General features: G+C 46.5%; 2 protein-coding genes across 3 annotated transcripts in view; both read left to right on the forward strand.

Moving 5' to 3' along the window:
* The window catches only part of LOC138797143 (zinc finger protein 271-like), a 124,566-nt gene that overhangs the window by 41,671 nt on the left and 60,871 nt on the right, over positions 1-22,024 (forward strand). Inside the window, exons 3-5 of one of the 2 annotated variants that reach the window (XM_069976942.1) lie at positions 9,083-9,190; positions 9,442-9,606; positions 9,702-9,837. In XM_069976942.1, coding sequence (XP_069833043.1) covers positions 9,113-9,190; positions 9,442-9,606; positions 9,702-9,837 — 379 coding nt within the window. In that variant the 5' untranslated portion in view covers positions 9,083-9,112. Of the gene's footprint in view, positions 1-4,403; positions 4,741-9,082; positions 9,191-9,441; positions 9,607-9,701; positions 9,838-22,024 lie in introns of those variants that run through there. The other variant, XM_069976944.1, reaches the window with a different exon arrangement.
* LOC138797189 (zinc finger protein 300-like) lies at positions 10,139-13,009 on the forward strand. The gene is made up of 3 exons (XM_069977028.1): positions 10,139-10,229; positions 10,414-10,534; positions 11,994-13,009. Exons 2-3 carry the CDS (start codon positions 10,468-10,470, stop codon positions 12,920-12,922), a joined length of 996 nt encoding a protein of 331 aa, XP_069833129.1. The 5' UTR covers positions 10,139-10,229; positions 10,414-10,467; the 3' UTR covers positions 12,923-13,009.

The raw sequence follows: 22,024 nt of genomic DNA on the forward strand, positions 1-22,024 counted from the left end.
AGTTACTATACATTATATACCACATGCTGCTATACTGTACAGTAACTTATATATCACATATCCAGCTGCTGTGTTATCAGGGTTATACAGTTACTATACATTATATACCACATGCTGCTATACTGTACAGTAACTTATATATCACATATCCAGCTGCTATGTTATCAGGGTTATACAGTTACTATACATTATATACCACATGCTGCTATACTGTACAGTAACTTATATATCACATATCCAGCTGCTGTGTTATCAGGGTCATACAGTTACTATACATTATATACCACATGCTGGTATACTGTACAGTTACTTATATATCACATATCCAGCTGCTATGTTATCAGGGTTATACAGTTACTATACATTATACACCACATGCTGATTGCTATACTGTACAGTAACTTATATATCACATATCCAGCTGCTGTGTTATCAGGGTTATACAGTTACTATACATTATATACCACATGCTGATTGCTATACTGTACAGTAACTTATATCACATATCCAGCTGCTGCTGTGTTATCAGGGTTATACAGTTACTATACATTATATACCAAATGCTAATTGCTATACTGTACAGTAACTTATATATCACATATCCAGCTGCTGTGTTATCAGGGTTATGCAGTTACTATACATTATACATCACATACTGATTGCTATACTGTACAGTAACTTATATATCACATATCCAGCTGCTGTGTTATCAGGGTTATACAGTTAGTATACATTATACACCACATGCTGCTATACTGTACAGTAACTTATATATCACATATCCAGCTGCTGTGTTATCAGGGTTATACAGTTACCATACATTATACACCACATGCTGATTGCTATACTGTACAGTAACTTATATATCACATATCCAGCTGCTGTGTTATCAGGGTTATACAGTTACTATACATTATATACCACATGCTGCTATACTGTACAGTAACTTATATATTACATATCCAGCTGCTGTGTTATCAGGGTTATACAGTTACTATACATTATACACCACATGCTGCTATACTGTACAGTAACTTATATATCACATATCCAGCTGCTGTGTTATCAGGGTTATACAGTTACTATACATTATATACCACATGCTGGTTGCTATACTGTACAGTAACTTATATATCACATATCCAGCTGCAGTGTTATCAGGGTTATACAGTTACTATACATTATATACCACATGCTGCTATACTGTACAGTAACTTATATATCACATATCCAGCTGCTGCTGTGTTATCATGGTTATACAGTTACTATACATTATACACCACATGGTGATTGCTATACTGTACAGTAACATATCACATATCCAGCTGCAGTGTTATCAGGGTTATACAGTTACTATATGTTATACACCACATGCTGCTATACTGTATAGTAACTTATATATCACATATCCAGCTGCTGCAGTATTATCAGGGTTATACAGTTACTATACATTATATAGCACATGCTGCTATACTGTACAGTAACTTATATATCACATATTCAGCTGCTGTGTTATCAGGGTTATACAGTTACTATACATTATATACCACATGGTGATTGCTATACTGTACAGTAACTTATATATCACATATCCAGCTGCTGCTGTGTTATCAGGGTTATACAGTTACTATACATTATATAGCACATGCTGCTATACTGTACAGTAACTTATATATCACATATCCAGCTGCTGTGTTATCAGGGTTATACAGTTACTATACATTATATACCACATGCTAATTGCTATACTGTACAGTAACTTATATATCACATATCCAGCTGCTGTGTTATCAGGGTTATACAGTTACTATATATTATATACCACACGCTGCTATACTGTACAGTAACTTATATATCACATATCCAGCTGCTGCAGTGTTATCAGGGTTATACAGTTACTATACATTATATACCACATGCTGCTATACTGTACAGTAACTTATATATCACATATCCAGCTGCTGTGTTGTTAGGGTTATACAGTTACTATACATTATACACCACATGGTGATTGCTATACTGTACAGTAACTTATATATCACATATCCAGCTGCAGTGTTATCAGGGTTATACAGTTACTATACATTATACACCACATGCTGCTATACTGTACAGTAACTTATATATCACATATCTAGCTGCTGTGTTATTAGGGTTATACAGTTACTATACATTATATACCACATGCTGCTATACTGTACAGTAACTTATATATCACATATCCAGCTGCTGTGTTATCAGGGTTATACAGTTACTATACATTATACACCACATGATGATTGCTATACTCTACAGTAACTTAAAATATGACATATACAGCTTTCTAAATATTTGTTTCATTTGTTTTACCTGTTATTCTGAATTGAACCAATTGTCTGCATTTCAGTGATTTCTTATGGGAAACTTTGCTTTGGTTTATGAGTGATTTTGGTTACAAGCGCCGTCCCGGAACGGATTATGCTCTTAATCCAAGGCACCACTGTACTTATCACTCATCCCTCTGCTTCTCAGCATTATACAGACATAGTGGAATAGGCCACTGCAGGGATGTTCCCTGCTCCTGTGAGGTGGCTTCTATGTCCTGGTGTCAGGCCCTCAGGTGGGTCCACTAGGGCTTAACATTGCTGCAGGATATATTTCTCGTCATACTCCGCCAATCCCATGGGGATAAAGACTTCAGTGGCAACACTACTGGCTGGGTTGTTGATGCAGCCCACCACCATCCACGTGGCCCTTGCACGAGTGTACTCTACCTTCCTAATGATTTCAAGTTCACTGGAATACCAGTCTGAGGGATTGCTCCACACTTAGGAAAGCCGGACAGCCCCACACTTAGGAAAGCCGGACAGCCCCAGAGGGATTGCTCCACACTTAGGAAAGCCGGACAGCCCCAGAGGGATTGCTCCACACTTATGAAAGCCGGACAGCCCCAGAGGGATTGCTCCACACTTAGGAAAGCCGGACAGCCCCAGAGGGATTGCTCCACACTTAGCAAAGCCGGACAGCCCCAGAGGAATTGCTCCACACTTAGGAAAGTCGGACAGCCCCAGAGGAATTGCTCCACACTTAGGAAAGCCGGACAGCCCCAGAGGAATTGCTCCACACTTAGGAAAGCCGGACAGCCCCACAGGGATTGCTCCACACTTAGCAAAGCCGGACAGCCCCAGAGGAATTGCTCCACACTTAGGAAAGCCGGACAGCCCCAGAGGGATTGCTCCACACTTAGGAAAGCCGGACAGCCCCAGAGGGATTGCTCCAGACTTAGGAAAGCTGGAGAGCCCCAGAGGGATTGCTCCAAACTTAGGAAAGCCGGACAGCCTCAGAGGGACTGCTCCACACTTAGGAAAGCCGGACAGCCTCGGAGGGACTGCTCCACACTTAGGAAAGCCGCACAGCCTCGGAGGGACTGCTCCACACTTAGGAAAGCCGCACAGCCTCGGAGGGACTGCTCCACACTTAGGAAAGCCGCACAGCCTCGGAGGGACTGCTCCACACTTAGGAAAGCCGCACAGCCTCAGAGGGACTCTGGCACCTTGGTTCCATAGAGAATCACTTACATTAGTGTCCGTGCTCCATGCTGACTCCCAGTATGATGATGGCGGTGATCATGTTGAGCTGCCTCCACATCCTACATGGACTCCACAGCCTCCCAGTAGCTGGGCGTTGGTGGAAAGGGCCATGGTGGCATATCCTCTTCCTCTTCCTCCAGCCACCCCATAAGGACTCATGGACATTTTACTTGTGGGCAAAAACGACTTAAACATAAATCTTACATCTGACCTGGAGAGGAGACGGATTCTATTACAGTCATTTGTTATTTTGCCCCTCCCACACTAAAAGGTGAAGCCCCTCTTTCCTAGTTTTATGAAAAAATAACCACATTCGGTATCGTAGCGTCTGCAATTGTCCAATCTATTAAAACATAAACAGCTGAAACAAAAAGCAGAAAAAACACCAGAATTGCTGATTATTTTGGCACATTATGTATTAGAAAAAAAATGATGTTATTTTAAAAAATTATAATAAAAAAAAGTGACAAAAAAATCCCATCTACACCAATGTGGCAACAATAAAAACTAAAAACCATAATACAAAAAAAAAACATTATAGAGGTCACAATATGCCAAAATTAATCATTAAAACACTAGTAAAATTTTAGTAAAGCTGTAACCATGGAGATCGGTGTATTCAGACTCATCTCAAAGTACAATTGTTTCTGAAAAACGTCCTTACACGTCCCCATAAATTGTGAAATGAGAAGGTTACGGCTCTTAGAGGCGAGGAGGGAAAATCCATTGTGACCGAACAGATGCACAAATATACACAATGGATTGTAGATGTAGTAAATCCCACAGATACCGGAGAATGGAGGAAAACAAAGTCTCCACACAGACACACACACAGACACACACACAGACACACACACAGACACACCAACATGGAGTCTAATAGATCCAACCTCTCCCAGTGCTTCAGCTATGTGTAACCACAGCAACAGTGTCACCACATGCTGAGCCCCGCCCACTCCTGTCACATGATCGCAGGTCCTTTACCACCACCTCTTCTCTCCTGCACTGCTGAGCTCCGCCCCCACATGTACTGGTCACATGATTGTGACATCATCACAGAACCTACACATCCAGCATCTACCAGATACAGAGCAGCTCCTGGTCGGGCAGTCACTGCTGTTGTGTTGTGTGTGGAGATCTCTGCTCCTCAGTGTGTGACCCCAGCAGTAAGGTAAGCTTACAGGAGGAGGGGTGTTACATTGTGTTACTATCAGTGTGTGATCCCCCCCCCCCCAGCAGTAAGGTAAGCTTACAGGAGGAGGGGTGTTACATTGTGTTACTATCAGTGTGTCACCCCCCAGCAGTAAGGTAAGCTTACAGGAGGAGGGATGTTACATTGTGTTACTATCAGTGTGACCCCAGCAGTAAGGTAAGCTTACAGGAGGAGGGATGTTACATTGTGTTACTATCAGTGTGTGACCCCAGCAGTAAGGTAAGCTTACAGGAGGAGGGGTGTTACATTGTGTTACTATCAGTGTGACCCCCCAGCAGTAAGGTAAGCTTACAGGAGGAGGGGTGTTACATTGTGTTACTATCAGTGTGTGACCCCAGCAGTAAGGTAAGCTTACAGGAGGAGGGATGTTACATTGTGTTACTATCAGTGTGTGACCCCAGCAGTAAGGTAAGCTTACAGGAGGAGGGATGTTACATTGTGTTACTATCAATGTGTCACCCCAGCAGTAAGGTAAGCTTACAGGAGGAGGGATGTTACATTGTGTTACTATCAGTGTGTGACCCCCCCAGCAGTAAGGTAAGCTTACAGGAGGAGGGATGTTACATTGTGTTACTATCAGTGTGTGACCCCAGCAGTAAGGTAAGCTTACAGGAGGAGGGGTGTTACATTGTGTTACTATCAGTGTGTGACCCCAGCAGTAAGGTAAGCTTACAGGAGGAGGGATGTTACATTGTGTTACTATCAGTGTGACCCCAGCAGTAAGGTAAGCTTACAGGAGGAGGGATGTTACATTGTGTTACTATCAGTGTGTGACCCCAGCAGTAAGGTAAGCTTACAGGAGGAGGGATGTTACATTGTGTTACTATCAGTGTGACCCCCCCAGCAGTAAGGTAAGCTTACAGGAGGAGGGATGTTACATTGTGTTACTATCAGTGTGTGACCCCCAGCAGTAAGGTAAGCTTACAGGAGGAGGGATGTTACATTGTGTTACTATCAGTGTGTGACCCCAGCAGTAAGGTAAGCTTACAGGAGGAGGGATGTTACATTGTGTTACTATCAGTGTGTGACCCCAGCAGTAAGGTAAGCTTACAGGAGGAGGGATGTTACATTGTGTTACTATCAGTGTGTGACCCCAGCAGTAAGGTAAGCTTACAGGAGGAGGGGTGTTACATTGTGTTACTATCAGTGTGTGACCCCAGCAGTAAGGTAAGCTTACAGGAGGAGGGGTGTTACATTGTGTTACTATCAGTGTGACCCCAGCAGTAAGGTAAGCTTACAGGAGGAGGGATGTTACATTGTGTTACTATCAGTGTGTGACCCCAGCAGTAAGGTAAGCTTACAGGAGGAGGGATGTTTCATTGTGTTACTATCAGTGTGACCCCCCCAGCAGTAAGGTAAGCTTACAGGAGGAGGGATGTTACATTGTGTTACTATCAGTGTGTGACCCCAGCAGTAAGGTAAGCTTACAGGAGGAGGGATGTTACATTGTGTTACTATCAGTGTGTGACCCCAGCAGTAAGGTAAGCTTACAGGAGGAGGGATGTTACATTGTGTTACTATCAGTGTGTGATCCCCCCCCCCAGCAGTAAGGTAAGCTTACAGGAGGAGGGGTGTTACATTGTGTTACTATCAGTGTGTGACCCCCCCCAGCAGTAAGGTAAGCTTACAGGAGGAGGGATGTTACATTGTGTTACTATCAGTGTGACCCCAGCAGTAAGGTAAGCTTACAGGAGGAGGGATGTTACATTGTGTTACTATCAGTGTGATCCCCCAGCAGTAAGGTAAGCTTACAGGAGGAGGGATGTTACATTGTGTTACTATCAGTGTGTGACCCCAGCAGTAAGGTAAGCTTACAGGAGGAGGGATGTTACATTGTGTTACTATCAATGTGTCACCCCAGCAGTAAGGTAAGCTTACAGGAGGAGGGATGTTACATTGTGTTACTATCAGTGTGTGACCCCCCCAGCAGTAAGGTAAGCTTACAGGAGGAGGGATGTTACATTGTGTTACTATCAGTGTGTGACCCCAGCAGTAAGGTAAGCTTACAGGAGGAGGGGTGTTACATTGTGTTACTATCAGTGTGTGACCCCAGCAGTAAGGTAAGCTTACAGGAGGAGGGATGTTACATTGTGTTACTATCAGTGTGTGACCCCAGCAGTAAGGTAAGCTTACAGGAGGAGGGATGTTACATTGTGTTACTATCAGTGTGTGATCCCCCCCCCCCAGCAGTAAGGTAAGCTTACAGGAGGAGGGGTGTTACATTGTGTTACTATCAGTGTGTGACCCCCCCAGCAGTAAGGTAAGCTTACAGGAGGAGGGATGTTACATTGTGTTACTATCAGTGTGACCCCAGCAGTAAGGTAAGCTTACAGGAGGAGGGATGTTACATTGTGTTACTATCAGTGTGACCCCCCAGCAGTAAGGTAAGCTTACAGGAGGAGGGATGTTACATTGTGTTACTATCAGTGTGTGACCCCAGCAGTAAGGTAAGCTTACAGGAGGAGGGATGTTACATTGTGTTACTATCAATGTGTCACCCCAGCAGTAAGGTAAGCTTACAGGAGGAGGGATGTTACATTGTGTTACTATCAGTGTGTGACCCCCCCAGCAGTAAGGTAAGCTTACAGGAGGAGGGATGTTACATTGTGTTACTATCAGTGTGTGACCCCAGCAGTAAGGTAAGCTTACAGGAGGAGGGGTGTTACATTGTGTTACTATCAGTGTGTGACCCCAGCAGTAAGGTAAGCTTACAGGAGGAGGGATGTTACATTGTGTTACTATCAGTGTGACCCCAGCAGTAAGGTAAGCTTACAGGAGGAGGGATGTTACATTGTATTACTATCAGTGTGACCCCCCCAGCAGTAAGGTAAGCTTACAGGAGGAGGGATGTTACATTGTGTTACTATCAGTGTGACCCCCCCCCCAGCAGTAAGGTAAGCTTACAGGAGGAGGGATGTTACATTGTGTTACTATCAGTGTGACCCCCCAGCAGTAAGGTAAGCTTACAGGAGGAGGGATGTTACATTGTGTTACTATCAGTGTGTGACCCCAGCAGTAAGGTAAGCTTACAGGAGGAGGGATGTTACATTGTGTTACTATCAGTGTGTGACCCCAACAGTAAGGTAAGCTTACAGGAGGAGGGATGTTACATTGTGTTACTATCAGTGTGTGACCCCAGCAGTAAGGTAAGCTTACAGGAGGAGGGATGTTACATTGTGTTACTATCAGTGTGTGACCCCCCCCCCCCCAGCAGTAAGGTAAGGTTACAGGAGGAGGGATGTTACATTGTGTTACTATCAGTGTGTGACCCCCAAGCAGTAAGGTAAGCTTACAGGAGGAGGGGTGTTACATCGTGTTACTATCAATGTGTGACCCCAGCAGTAAGGTAAGCTTACAGGAGGAGGGATGTTACATTGTGTTACTATCAGTGTGTGACCCCAGCAGTAAGGTAAGCTTACAGGAGGAGGGATGTTACATTGTGTTACTATCAGTGTGACCCCAGCAGTAAGGTAAGCTTACAGGAGGAGGGATGTTACATTGTTTTACTATCAGTGTGTGACCCCCCAGAAGTAAGGTAAGCTTACAGGAGGAGGGATGTTACATTGTGTTACTATCAGTGTGTGACCCCAGCAGTAAGGTAAGCTTACAGGAGGAGGGATGTTACATTGTGTTACTATCAGTGTGTGACCCCCCAGCAGTAAGGTAAGCTTACAGGAGAAGGGATGTTACATTGTGTTACTATCAGTGTGTGACCCCAGCAGTAAGGTAAGCTTACAGGAGGAGGGATGTTACATTGTGTTACTATCAGTGTGTGACCCCCCAGCAGTAAGGTAAGCTCACAGGAGGAGGGGTGTTACATTGTATTACTATCAGTGTGACCCCCCCAGCAGTAAGGTAAGCTTACAGGAGGAGGGGTGTTACATTGTGTTACTATCAGTGTGACCCCAGCAGTAAGGTAAGCTTACAGGAGGAGGGATGTTACATTGTGTTACTATCATTGTGTGACCCCAGCAGTAAGGTAAGCTTACAGGAGAAGGGATGTTACATTGTGTTACTATCAGTGTGTGACCCCAGAAGTAAGGTAAGCTTACAGGAGGAGGGGTGTTACATTGTGTTACTATCAGTGTGACCCCCCCAGCAGTAAGGTAAGCTTACAGGAGGAGGGATGTTACATTGTGTTACTATCAGTGTGTGACCCCAGCAGTAAGGTAAGCTTTCAGGAGGAGGGATGTTACATATTTTGTGGCCCCTGTATGGTTTGGGGCCCCTGGCTGTGACATAAACACCCTGGCAGGACTAGCCCCTCCTTGTGCTCCAGTTGTTTCCTCTTCTCCCCCAGACGCTCCTTCTCCTGAATGACCCCCCAAGGATGGAGAAGGACAGGAATGAGATCAGTAAGAGAATATTACACGTCACCTTGGAGATCATCCGCCTGCTGACCGGAGAGGTAACTTCTCTAGATTTCCACCATTGTTGTCTGTGCTCTTTGGCCCCCTCCCTCCCCCGCTCTATGTTCTGGATCTGGTCTCCTCTTTGTAGGTGCGGTGGTCTCCAGCACTGACCCCAGTAGTCCAGATGTGTCTCCTCCTCCTCCTCCTCCTCACTAGAGCTCTATACAGGGGGACAATCTCCTCTTTGTAGTGAGGAGGAGGCAGGAATACTGGGCTCAGTCCCCTCATTGTCTCTCTCCATCCCCAGGATTACACCATAGTGAAGAAGACATGGGGGGAGGGTGTGGCCTTCCCCCAGGAGTCAGGAGGGCGGAGCAGGGCCCGGGGCCCCATCACGGAGCCTCCATCACTGATACATGAGCAGAAGATCCTAGAACTCACCCACAGGATGACTGAGCTGCTGACTGGAGAGGTGACACTGGGGAATGCTGGGAGATGATAGAGTAATCCAGGAGGCAGGAGGCAGCAGGCTGGGGGGGATGACTGTGTGATCATTGTGTGTGTCAGGTTCCTATAAGGTGTCAGGATGTGGCCGTCTATTTCTCCATGGAGGAGTGGGAGTATGTAGAAGGACACAAGGATCTGTACCGGGGGGAGCAGCCGCTCATGATGGAGGATCAGCCGCCCGGCCTCACAGCACAAGGTAAGAGGAGACCTTCCTGATTCTAGAGAGCAGGGGGAGGGGCCCCTACATCCTCCTCCTTCTCCCATCCTCCCCCCATCCTCCTCCTCTTCCCCTCCTCCTCCTCCCATCCTCCCCCTCCTCCTCCCATCCTCCCCCTCCTCCTCCCATCCTCCTCCTCCCATCCTCCTCCTCCTCCTCCTCCCATCCTCCTCCTCCTCCCCATCCTCCTCCTCCCATCCTCCTCCCCCCCATCCTCCTCCACCTGATGACATGTAGCAGTGTATAATGGATTGGCCCCCTGTGTGTTCCCTACAGATGGAGGCAGTGACAGGAATCCACCAGAGAGGTGTCCCCGTCCTCTGTATTCCCAGGACTGTCCAGAGGGAAATGTCCCAGCAGACAATCAGCAGGTAGATGAGGCTGATGCTATAGCACTATATCTCTATAGCGCCCCCCGGTGCTGGTGGTTGTTGCTCCTGCACTCATAGATGTGATGAGGCTGATAGATACATGTTGCTGGTTTCTTATGTTGATGTGTTAGATTTTCCCTCCTGTCTGCTGGATTGTACTGAATTGTTCTATATGTCCCATCAGGGGGGAGATCAGGTGACTAATATTAAAGTGGAGGATGAAGCAGAAGAAGAGAGGATGAGGGGCGATCCCCCGTGTATGAGTGAGGTGAAGGAGGAGGAGATGCCGGGAGCTGCTATACCAGGTATGTAGGCCGCACAATGGCTGCTGATTGGGCCCCTGTTACTCTGATCGGGCTCCTGTTACTCTGATCGGGCTGACGGTCTATACTGACTGCTCTGACTTAACAAAGCCCTTGGACCAGTAGTAATGTGTGCTATACCTGATCTGTGTCTTATCCGCTGCATTTTATGACATCACATTATATTTCTTATTATATTTCTGGCACTTAGTAACCCTTCTCGCTGCTCTCACTGATATAACTTCTTGCCCCGGATCCCCTCCAATTCTTTCAGCTTCCAATAACATCAGCCCCCTGCTTAGCCAATCAGCAGTCAGGAACAAGACAGTCAACATAAACGGGATCGGGCCTTGTCTGTCTATATACCCTCTGCTGTATCTAAGATAAGCATTATCTCTGATCCCGGCCATTGTGGCAGGATGTTGGGTGTACGTTACTGGCGGCACTGGTTTTGCTGGGTGTAGCTATACATGAAACATATGGCCACACGTGATGGCAGAGGATGGATGCGACATAATTGTGCGTTTTAAGTGCCTTTTATTTATAAGGGCCAGGTTTATGTAATAAGTGTCCGCTGAGTGAAGATCAGAGTCCTGGGCCGTCATTGACAATTGTGTTATTATACAGCTCTTTATAAGGCTGAGATGTTGCTGACATCATATGGGGGTCATACTATTAAATAGCTCATGCACATTGTCGGATATCATGCATCTTTTTTCATAAAATATGAAATATATTCTGTACAAGAATGGGATGAACACATATAGTGACAGATGACTGGATGTAATCACTCCGGATGGGATCACCCCTTAAAGAGACTCTGTCAGTAGGTATATGGCATACCATCTCAGGGTGGCATAAACTAGTAACAGAGAAGCTGAGCAGGATGATGGATCACTTACATTGTGCAGCTGATCCAGAGATCTCCTCCTGAATAACATGGACAATAAGTAGTCCTCTCCATTATATGCATGAGCTCAGTAGTCCTGGATATTCATGAGAAGCAGAAAACTCCACCCACCAGCTGCTGATTGGCAGTTATCTATCCATGCTGTGTATAGGCAGTCAGCTGTCAATCAGCAGCTGGAGGGTGGGGGGAGGGGTGTGGCAAGAATCCTATTCTCCTGCACATTAGGAGAACGGCTGAGCAGAAAAATAGAAGTAATACACCGATCTGTTCAGCATTTCTCCGGCTCCGATCTCACTGTAGTGCGAGCACCAGACACCTAATAAGCTGGGGAGCAGGGTGTCAGCACCCCACTGACCTACTATTTATAGCCTCATCCAGGGATAGACTATCAAGCCCTGTTCTTGTTCTCGTTGGTTCCACCTCTGACTTCTCTTTTTTTTTTTTTTTTTTTTTTTTTTTTTAATGCACCTTGTTCTGCATAAAAACTGCATGTGCTTTTCCAGTCAAACAGAAATGTCATCAAAAATAATCAAATTTGTTTTTCCCCAACAGAAAATCCCAGTAAGAACTCTGAGGAAAACATTATTTTATCGCTAAATTATAAGGTAAAAGATGAAGAAGACGTCATGCAGCACTCCTCAGGAGAAGCCCTCCTCCCCCTTACTGTACATCCAGGACGTCACACTACAGATCTATCATATAATCCTCCTGACCATGAGGAACCTTCTCCTGACCGCTCACACACTGCGACCACAAGGACTGAGCTGAGAGAAATGGGAATTATTAACTGTGGTGAATATGAAAGAGAGTTTACCAAAAATTCTACTCTTTTTACAGACCGAAGTCACACAGGAGAGAAGCCATATTCATGTTCGAATTGTGGAAAATGCTTTACATACAAATCACAACTTGTTTTACATGAGAGAAGTCACACAGGAGAGAAGCCATTTTCCTGCTCAGAATGTGGGAAATGTTTCACGCGTAATTCACTGCTTGTTATACATGAGAGAATCCACACAGGGGAGAAGCCATATGCATGTTCAGAGTGTGGGAGATGTTTTACAGATAAATCAGGTCTTGTTATACATGAGAGAATCCACACGGGGGAGAAACCATATTCATGTTCGGTGTGCGGGAAATGTTTCTCGCGTAGTTCACAGCTTGTTATACATGAAAGAGCTCACACAGGAGAGAGGCCATATCCGTGTTCCGAATGTGGAAAATACTTTAAATGTAAATCAGACCTGAACAACCATGAGAAAATTCACACAGGAGAGAAGCCACACTCATGTTCCGTATGTAAGAAATGTTTTGCACGTAAACCACAGCTTGTTATACATGAAAGAATCCACACTGGGGAAAAGCCCTATTCATGTTCAGAATGTGGTAAATACTTTAAATGTAAGTCAGATCTGGCGAAACATGAGAAACGTCACAGAGAAAAGCAGCCAAATGTTTTACAAGTGAATTGTATCACATGAGAGAATTCACACAGAAGAGAAGCCGTATTCCCGGATCCACAACAAGAAACTCTCAGAGACCGATCACAGGCCGGAGGGCTGGATCCGCAACAAGAAACAGTCAGAGAGACCGATCACAGGCCGGAGAGCTGGATCCACAACAAGAAACACTCAGAAAGATCGATCACAGGCCGGAGAGCTGGATCCACAACAAGAAACACTCAGAGAGACCGATCACAGGCCGGAGAGCTGGATCCACAACAACAAACACTCAGAGAGATCGATCACAGGCCGGAGAGCTGGATCCACAACAAGAAACACTCAGAAAGATCGATCACAGGCCGGAGGGCTGGATCCGCAACAAGAAACAGTCAGAGAGACCGATCACAGGCCGGAGAGCTGGATCCACAACAAGAAACACTCAGAAAGATCGATCACAGGCCGGAGAGCTGGATCCATAACAAGAAACAGTCAGAGAGACCGATCACAGGCCGGAGAGCTGGATCCACAACAAGAAACAGTCAGAGAGACCGATCACAGGCCGGATAGCTGGATCCACAACAAGAAACAGTCAGACCGATCACAGGCCGGAGAGCTGGATCCACAACAAGAAACACTCAGACCGTTCACAGGCCGGAGAGCTGGATCCACAACAAGAAACACTCAGACCGATCACAGGCCGGAGGGCTGGATCCACAACAAGAAACACTCAGAGAGACCGATCACAGGCCGGAGAGCTGGATCCACAACAAGAAACAGTCAGACCGATCACAGGCCGGAGGGCTGGATCCACAACAAGAAACACTCAGAGAGACCGATCACAGGCCGGAGAGCTGGATCCACAACAAGAAACACTCGGAGAGATCGATCACAGGCCGGAGAGCTGGATCCACAACAAGAAACAGTCAGACCGATCACAGGCCGGAGAGCTGGATCTACAACAAGAAACAGTCAGACCGATCACAGGCCGGAGAGCTGGATCCACAACAAGAAACACTCAGACCGATCACAGGCCGGAGAGCTGGATCCACAACAAGAAACACTCAGACCGATCACAGGCCGGAGAGCTGGATCCACAACAAGAAACACTCGGACCGATCACAGGCCGGAGAGCTGGATCTACAACAAGAAACAGACCGATCACAGGCCGGAGGGCTGGATCCACAACAAGAAACAGTCAGACCGATCACAGGCCGGAGAGCTGGATCCACAACAAGAAACAGTCAGACCGATCACAGGCCGGAGAGCTGGATCTACAACAAGAAACAGTCAGACCGATCACAGGCCGGAGAGCTGGATCCACAACAAGAAACACTCAGACCGATCACAGGCCGGAGAGCTGGATCCACAACAAGAAACACTCGGACCGATCACAGGCCGGAGAGCTGGATCCACAACAAGAAACAGTCAGACCGATCACAGGCCGGAGAGCTGGATCTACAACAAGAAACAGTCAGACCGTTCACAGGCCGTAGAGCTGGATCCACAACAAGAAACACTCAGACCGATCACAGGCCGGAGGGCTGGATCCACAACAAGAAACACTCAGAGAGACCAATCACAGGCCCCAAACACAAAAACCTGCTACAGCTCCTGCTGTATGTCCTGCAGGAAGTGGTGTATTCTCTTCAGTCTGACACAGTGCTCTCTGCTGCCACCTCTGTCCGTGTCAGGAACTGTCCAGAGCAGCAGCAAATCCCCATAGAAAACCTCTCCTGCTCTGGACAGTTCCTGACATGGACAGAGGTGGCAGCAGAGAGCACTGTGTCAGACTGGAGAGAATACACCACTTCCTGCAGGACATACAGCAGCTGATAAGTACTGGAAGACTGGAGATTTTTTAACCCTTTGAGGACCAGGCCCAAAATGACCCAGTGGACCGCGCAAATTTTGATCTTACTGTTTTCGTTTTTCCCTCCTCCCCTTCTAAGAGCTCTAGCAATCTCAGTTTTCTATCTACAGGGCCATGTAAGGGCTTATTTGTTACAGGAATAGTTGTACTGTGTAATGGCGTCATTCATTCTACCATAACATGTATGACGGAATCCCAAATATATTATTTATGAAGATATAAATTGGTGAAATCGTAAAAAAGAATGCAATATGGTAACGTTTGGGGGGTTCCGGTGTCTACGTAATGCACTATATGGTAACAGCGACATGATACTATTATTCTATAGGTCAGTCCGAACACAACCATATGCAGGTTTACGCAGATTCTCTAATGTTATATATATATTTTTAATGAAATCCTTTTTTTTGGCAATTATTAATAAAATTGGCCTATTGTGACGCTTATAACGGTTTTATTTTTTCACCTACGGGGCTGTATGGGGTGTCATTTTTTGCGCCATGATCTCTAGTTTTTATTAATACCATATTTGTGAAGATCGGACGTTTTGATCACTTATTAATTTTTTTATATATATAATGTAACATAAAATCAGTAATCCACGCACTTTTTTCCCTCTTTTCGTGTACGCCGTTTACCGTTCGCAATGACGCTTGTTATATTTTAATATATCGGACAATTACGCACGCTACGGTATATTATATTTGTATTTGTTTATTTTTATATGTTTTATTTATATAATGGAATAGGGGGTGATTTCAACTTTTTTTTTTTTTTTTTTTTACACATTTGAAGTCCCTTTGGGGAACTTTTACATCCAGTACTTTGATTTCTACACTGATAATTGCTATGCCATAGGCCTAGCATTGATCAGTGTTATCGGCGATCTGCTCATTGAGTCTGCCTGTGCAGGCTTAGTGCAGCAGATCGCCGATCGGACCGCGCGGAGGCAGGTGAGAGACCTCCGGCGGTCCGTTTTAACAACCGGGACCCCCGCAATCACACTGCGGGGGTCCCGATCGGTAAGTGACAGGGGGGCTCCCCCTGTCACTTACACTTAAACGCTGTGGTGTTTAAGGAGTTAATGACACGCGGCAGTGCGATCGCTGCAGTGTGTCATGAACGGTGAGGTGCCGGCTGCTAATTGCAGCCGGCCCCCACCTGCTATGAAGTGCGCTCCGCTCCGGAGCGCGCTTCATAGCCGGAGAAACACCCAGGACGTATAGTTACGCCCTAGGTCGTCTGGGGAAAGACTTCCATGGCGTAACTATACGCCCTGGGTCGTCTAGGGGTTAATAGAAGTAAATTACAAATCTCTGGCATTTTCTCTATTCGGACTCTAGGGGTCTGACAACGATAGTGGCGGAATACAGCAGCCGCTAGATAGTGTCCTATATGTGTGAGCTGCAGGCCGGTGTGGACGTTCAGGGATTTGTTGTGTGAGGACGTGTTCTTTCTTTTCTGAAATGTCCGATCTACTTGTTACATAAAATATACTGCAAAACATTATTTGTGCGGGGGGGGGGGGGGGGGGTTACGCTGTTCGTCCTATGGTAGATCTGATATGTTATCTATGTTCCTCAGATCGTTACAATTACAATAATAGGCGATTTACCTTTTATTTAACCCATAGCTGCACCAGGACGTTATTGAACGTCCTCGTGCCGCTATGGGAGTTCAGAGGGGGGTCGCGCGGCGACCACCCTCTGAACTGCCGCGATCCCGGGTGCCGCGAGTAGCCCGGGCTCGCGGCTATTAGCGGGCACGGTCCGATCGCCGTGCCCGCTAATTAAGTACTTAGAAGCAGCTGTCAAAGTTGACAGCTGCTTCTAAATACTTGCTGTTATACATGCCTGGTGGTCTAGTGGGGGGATCGCCCCCCTGCGGCGCGATTGCGGGGGGGCGATCCCCGCATCCATCCCGGGCCGGGGTCTGCTCCGTAATGGCGCTGATCCCGGCTTGGCATTCTATTGCTTTTGGCTGCAGCAGCCAAAAGTAATAGAACACCGAACTCATGGATTCATGCAGTATAACTATACTGCATGGATCTCTATGAGAGATCAGAGTGCATATACTAGAAGTCCCCCAGGGGGAATAACCCTAACCCCAGGGGGGGAATAACCCTAACCCCAGGGGGGGAATAACCCTAACCCCAGGGGGGGAATAACCCTAACCCCAGGGGGGGAATAACCCTAACCCCAGGGGGGGAATAACCCTAACCCCAGGGGGGGAATAACCCTAACCCCAGGGGGGGAATAACCCTAACCCCAGGGGGGCTTCTAGTATATGTGTAAAGTAAAAGAAAAATGTATTTTTAATAACACAAAATCCCCTCCCCTAATAAAAGTCTGAATCACCCCCCTTTCCCCATTTTATAAATAAAAATAAATAAATAAATTAATAAACAAACATGTTTGCTATCGCCGCGTGCGTAATCGCCTGAACTATTAATTAATCACATTCCTGATCTCGCACGGTAAACGGCGTCAGCGAAAAAAAATCCCAAAGTGCAAAATTGCGCATTTTTGGTCGCATCAAATCCAGAATAATTGTAATAAAAAGCGATCAAAAAGTCGTATATGCGTAATCAAGGTACCGATAGAAAGATCACATCATGGCGCAAAAAATGACACCTCACACAGACCCATAGACCAAAGGATAAAAGCGCTATAAGCCTGGGAATGGAGCGATTTTAAGGAACATATATTTTCTTTAAAAGGTTTTAATTTTTTACAAGCCATCAGATCAAATAAAAGTTATACATGTTACATATCGTTGTAATCGTAACAACTTAAGGAACATATATAACGAGTCAGTTTTACCCCAGGGCGAACATAGTAAAAACAACCACCCCCCAAATAAAAAAAAAACATTTTTTTTTTCAATTTCACCACACATATAATTTTTTTCTGGTTTCCCGGCACATTTTAGGCAAAAATTACATCTGCCTTAGCAAAGTACAATTAGTTGCGCAAAAAATAAGGGCTCATTTGGGTCTCTAGGTGAAAAAATGCAGGCGCTATGGCCTTATATACACGAGGAGGGAAAAACGAAAACGCAAAAATGAAAACTGGCTGTGTCCCCTAAGGGTTAATCTGATGGCTTTTAAAAATTAAAACCTTTTTAAAAAAACTAAATGTGTTTAAAATGTCTGTTACCCATCTTATAGCGCTGATCCATCCACTAGATCACCATGGTTCCCTACCAGACATCTGTAACATAACAGATCAGCGATCCTCCGCTGTGTGACAGGACAGATCGGTGATCCCCGCTGTGTGACAGAACAGATCAGCGATCTCCGGTGTGTGACAGAACAGATCTGCGATCTCCGGTGTGTGACAGAACAGATCAGCGATCCCCGCTGTGTGACAGAACAGATCGGCGATCCCCGCTGTGTGACAGAACAGATCGGCGATCCCCGCTGTGTGACAGAACAGATCGGCGATCCCCGCTGTGTGACAGAACAGATCGGCGATCCCCGCTGTGTGACAGAACAGATCGGCGATCCCCGCTGTGTGACAGAACAGATCGGCGATCTCCGGTGTGTGACAGAACAGATGGGCGATCCCCGCTGTGTGACAGAACAGATCGGCGATCCTTGCTGTGTGACAGAACAGATCGGCGATCTCCGGTGTGTGACAGAACAGATCGGCGATCCCCGCTGTGTGACAGAACAGATCAGCAATCCTTGCTGTGTGACAGAACAGATCGGCGATCCCCGCTGTGTGACAGAACAGATCGGCGATCCCCGCTGTGTGACAGAACAGATCGGCGATCCCCGCTGTGTGACAGAACAGATCGGCGATCCCCGCTGTGTGACAGAACAGATCGGCGATCCTTGCTGTGTGACAGAACAGATCAGCGATCCTTGCTGTATGACATAACAGATCAGCGATCTCCGGTGTGTGACAGAACAGATCAGCGATCCTTGCTGTGTAGGGAGTTCCAGAATGGACGTCAGTAACATAACAGATCAGTGGTAGCTGAGTGGGTGTAGGGTCATTTGGGCACTTGTCACGGTAGCCTGGCATGGTATAGGACCCACCCCGGACAGTCTAGGTGCCTCATCAGCACAGAAAAAGTACCTGCGCTGGGGCCTCCCGCTGAGGGTAGTAGTAGGTGGTAGTACGGGGTAGGACCCGGGTAGCCAGTTGCCAGATGTTAGGTCACGGTATTGGCACGAGGGGAGCTGACTGACCCACGGGAACCTGACCATGCGGAGGCTAGGCATGCGATTCTTCGTTGCCCTTAGTCAGGGCACCAATAACAAGACCAATGCCAAGGTTCAGAAACAACGGTAGTTGTGCGTTTATTGTAACGGTGGTAACTAATAGCAACAGTCTCTCTGGATGCAACCAGGATTAAGGCGGACTTGGATATAACAGAGGAATGGGTGATGCTGCAATAGGCTGTGATGATAGCGTTACTGGAAGCAATGGGAATCTAAATGATGAGAGTAGTAGTGCCGGAGATCTAATACTGGGCGGAATGAACTGAATTGAATATTTGCTGTTAATGAGAATAGGTGATGAGAGGAATAGTGACTGAAGAACGACGCCCAGATCTTGCTGAATATGAGAATCTTGAGAATGAGGACACCAGATCCCGACTGGATCGGAGCCCTTCTGGACAGCACTGGGACTGATACCGCGGAGTTGCGGCCTTGCACCACAGGAGCAGCAGATAAACACACCCTTACCCCTTGAAGGTAGAGGGAGGAACTCTGAGGAGCAGCAGAACACACGTCCTTCTCCCCTGAGGGTGGAGAGAGGAACTGAGGTGAACAGGAAGTGACATAGTATCCCCAGCCGAAGCTCGACGGCTATTGGGGTTACCATGGCAGACGGGGAACAGTGACGTGACACCAAGCCTATTGCATAATTACACCATTGAACCATAGGTATATGAATATACATGAGAAGTACCATACTTGAACACTGGGGGCGACATAATACCAACAGTTTGCAGTGGCCATATAGTTTCCAGACCAGGAATAACTAGGAAACATACAAATAAGAACAAATCCTCACATCAATATACACTTATAGGAAAAAAATAGAGAAAACTTCTGTTTTGGGACACTGCATACCCACATGTAGTGATGTGTGTGCGGGTGCGGAAAAGACAAATCGGAGTCTGGGGCTTCTGGAAAAATAGAGCAGTTTATTGGGAGTAACCATAATGCAGTACAGAGAATACTGGCAGCAACACTACAGTCCAGTGCAATACAGGGGTTACAGTTTTGCAATAACTCAGGTGCTTGTAGTGAGAAGGTGATGTGCACTTTGCAGTAGAGGGAGAGGAGAGGAGTTGCCAGAGGGGCCGTGCCCAAGGTTGAGCAGGCTCATGAGTCTTCCCAGTTGTCCTGAACTGCGCAGTGGGATACATTAACTTTCCGTACCTTTGTCCCACTGGGGTCAGTTCCTATATCTTCGGAAGGTAACTGCCCTGCACGGTTTAGAGAGGTTCGCGGCATGGGCAAGGTGATCCCTGTAAGGCTTCTCTCCCCTTGTAAAAGCTTAGCACTGCATAGCGGTTCTAGTGCTCATCAGAAGAAAACTTGTAACTTGCTAGCTGTGTTCTTGTTAGAGGACCTGGCCAAAGCCAGGCCCTGACTCAGCTTCTCCAGAGACCTGTCTGTCTAGCTCCTTTTCTCAATGAAACTCCGACTAGACTGAACTCCACCCACCAGGAACTAGGTCCTAACCTCAGGAATCTGGGCTCTGATTGGTGGGCTGCGTGTGCAGAGAAGAGATTGAAAGGGGTTAAAGAAAGGAGGGAAACTACCTGCACCTGTGAGTGGACAAAAGTCAACATGTGACAAACAATTATTAACCCCTGGAAGATTTCAGCTGTGCAAAAGACAGGTTACACAGAGACACAGTAGTGACACCTAGTGGGAAAACACGCTAACTACAGCGGACGCCTCATTCCACCTGTGTGAGCCCGAGAGTTACCTTACTCAGTTGCAACTAAGCTTAGGGGCCCGTACAGGGTCACTACACTGTCTGTTCCAGATTACATATTAAAGTATTATGTTGTGTGCATGGAAAAGACTCTCACACCCTGATGGTCAAATGGGATCTCCTTTATTTTACACTTGCAGACTGGCCCTGGCTCCTGGGGCATTGCCCGGTTCCCGCACTCAGCGCTGTTCTTTTGCACTGTAGACGGGGACTCAGTGTGACCATATCCCCTCCCCACAGTGACACGGCTCCATTGATTCTGTGTCACAGTGGGGAGGGCATATGGTCCACAGTGCCGTCCACAGTGCATACAGTCGGGCCAAAGAACGGTGCTGAGTTCGGGGACTGGGTAGCGCTTCAAGATAAGAACTGCGCCACCAATGAGCTAATGTGAAAAGAAAAGTGATGTAACATATATATATATATATATATATATATATATATATATATACACACACACAGTATATACACACACACACACACTGAGACTCTTGGAGGCAGCAGTGTTACGGTATATGCTATACAGCCAGCTCCTCCCTTTGTTACCTGATTACGGCTTTCAGTTACCATCACATTATATACGGATGAGACTTCGTAATATCGGGGGATGGTTCCCATATACTCGTGCTTGGGGGTCTGCGGGGAAGGTTCGAAGGAAAACGGTAATGTTACAATCATTGCTTCCCTTACATCCCACCAGCAGCACAAGGGTGGGGATCCTGACAGACACACAGAGGGTCCTGTGAGCATAATGTTACAATCATTGCTTCCCTTACATCCCACCAGCAGCAAAAGGGTGGGAATCCTGACAGACACACAGAGGGTCCTGTCAGTTTGGACAAACAAGGAGGGTCCAGAGCCTGAGATTTGAAGGCCACAGATCCTCTCCAATGAGATGTATGGCAATGCAAGAAAAAGAACCATGATCCAGCAATGGTTAGTGTGGCAATGTGCCACCTTACGGTGGTGTGTATGCGACTGGCCACTTGCTAGGTGGTAACGTGTGATGCCACCGCTGTAGTGGTTGGTTGGGATATAGCTCAGCCAGTTTTGTGATTCCAGTGCCAGGTGGGCACACAGGTATGGGGGCACACCTGCTTTTATTTTAGAGTGGCGAGCTATACCCCTTCCCCTGTGATCGGTGACTAGAGATGAGCGAACCGGGTTCAGGTTAGAGTCGATCCGAACCCGAACGTTCGGCATTTGATTAGCGGGGGCTGCTGAACTTGGATAAAGCTCTAAGGTTGTCTGGAAAACATGGATACAGCCAATGACTATATCCATGATTTCCAAATAGCCTTAGGG

This window comes from Dendropsophus ebraccatus, chromosome 7 (genome assembly GCF_027789765.1).
Source record: "Dendropsophus ebraccatus isolate aDenEbr1 chromosome 7, aDenEbr1.pat, whole genome shotgun sequence".
In the NCBI taxonomy this organism is placed as follows: Eukaryota; Metazoa; Chordata; class Amphibia; order Anura; family Hylidae; genus Dendropsophus; species Dendropsophus ebraccatus.

Coding starts and splice junctions, on each gene's coding strand:
- LOC138797189 (XM_069977028.1), top strand. CDS start 10,468: ATGAGGGGCGATCCCCCGTGTATGAGTGAGGTGAAGGAGGAGGAGATG. Junction 10,535..11,993: donor GCCGGGAGCTGCTATACCAG/GTATGTAGGCCG, acceptor TTTCCCCAACAG/AAAATCCCAGTAAGAACTCT.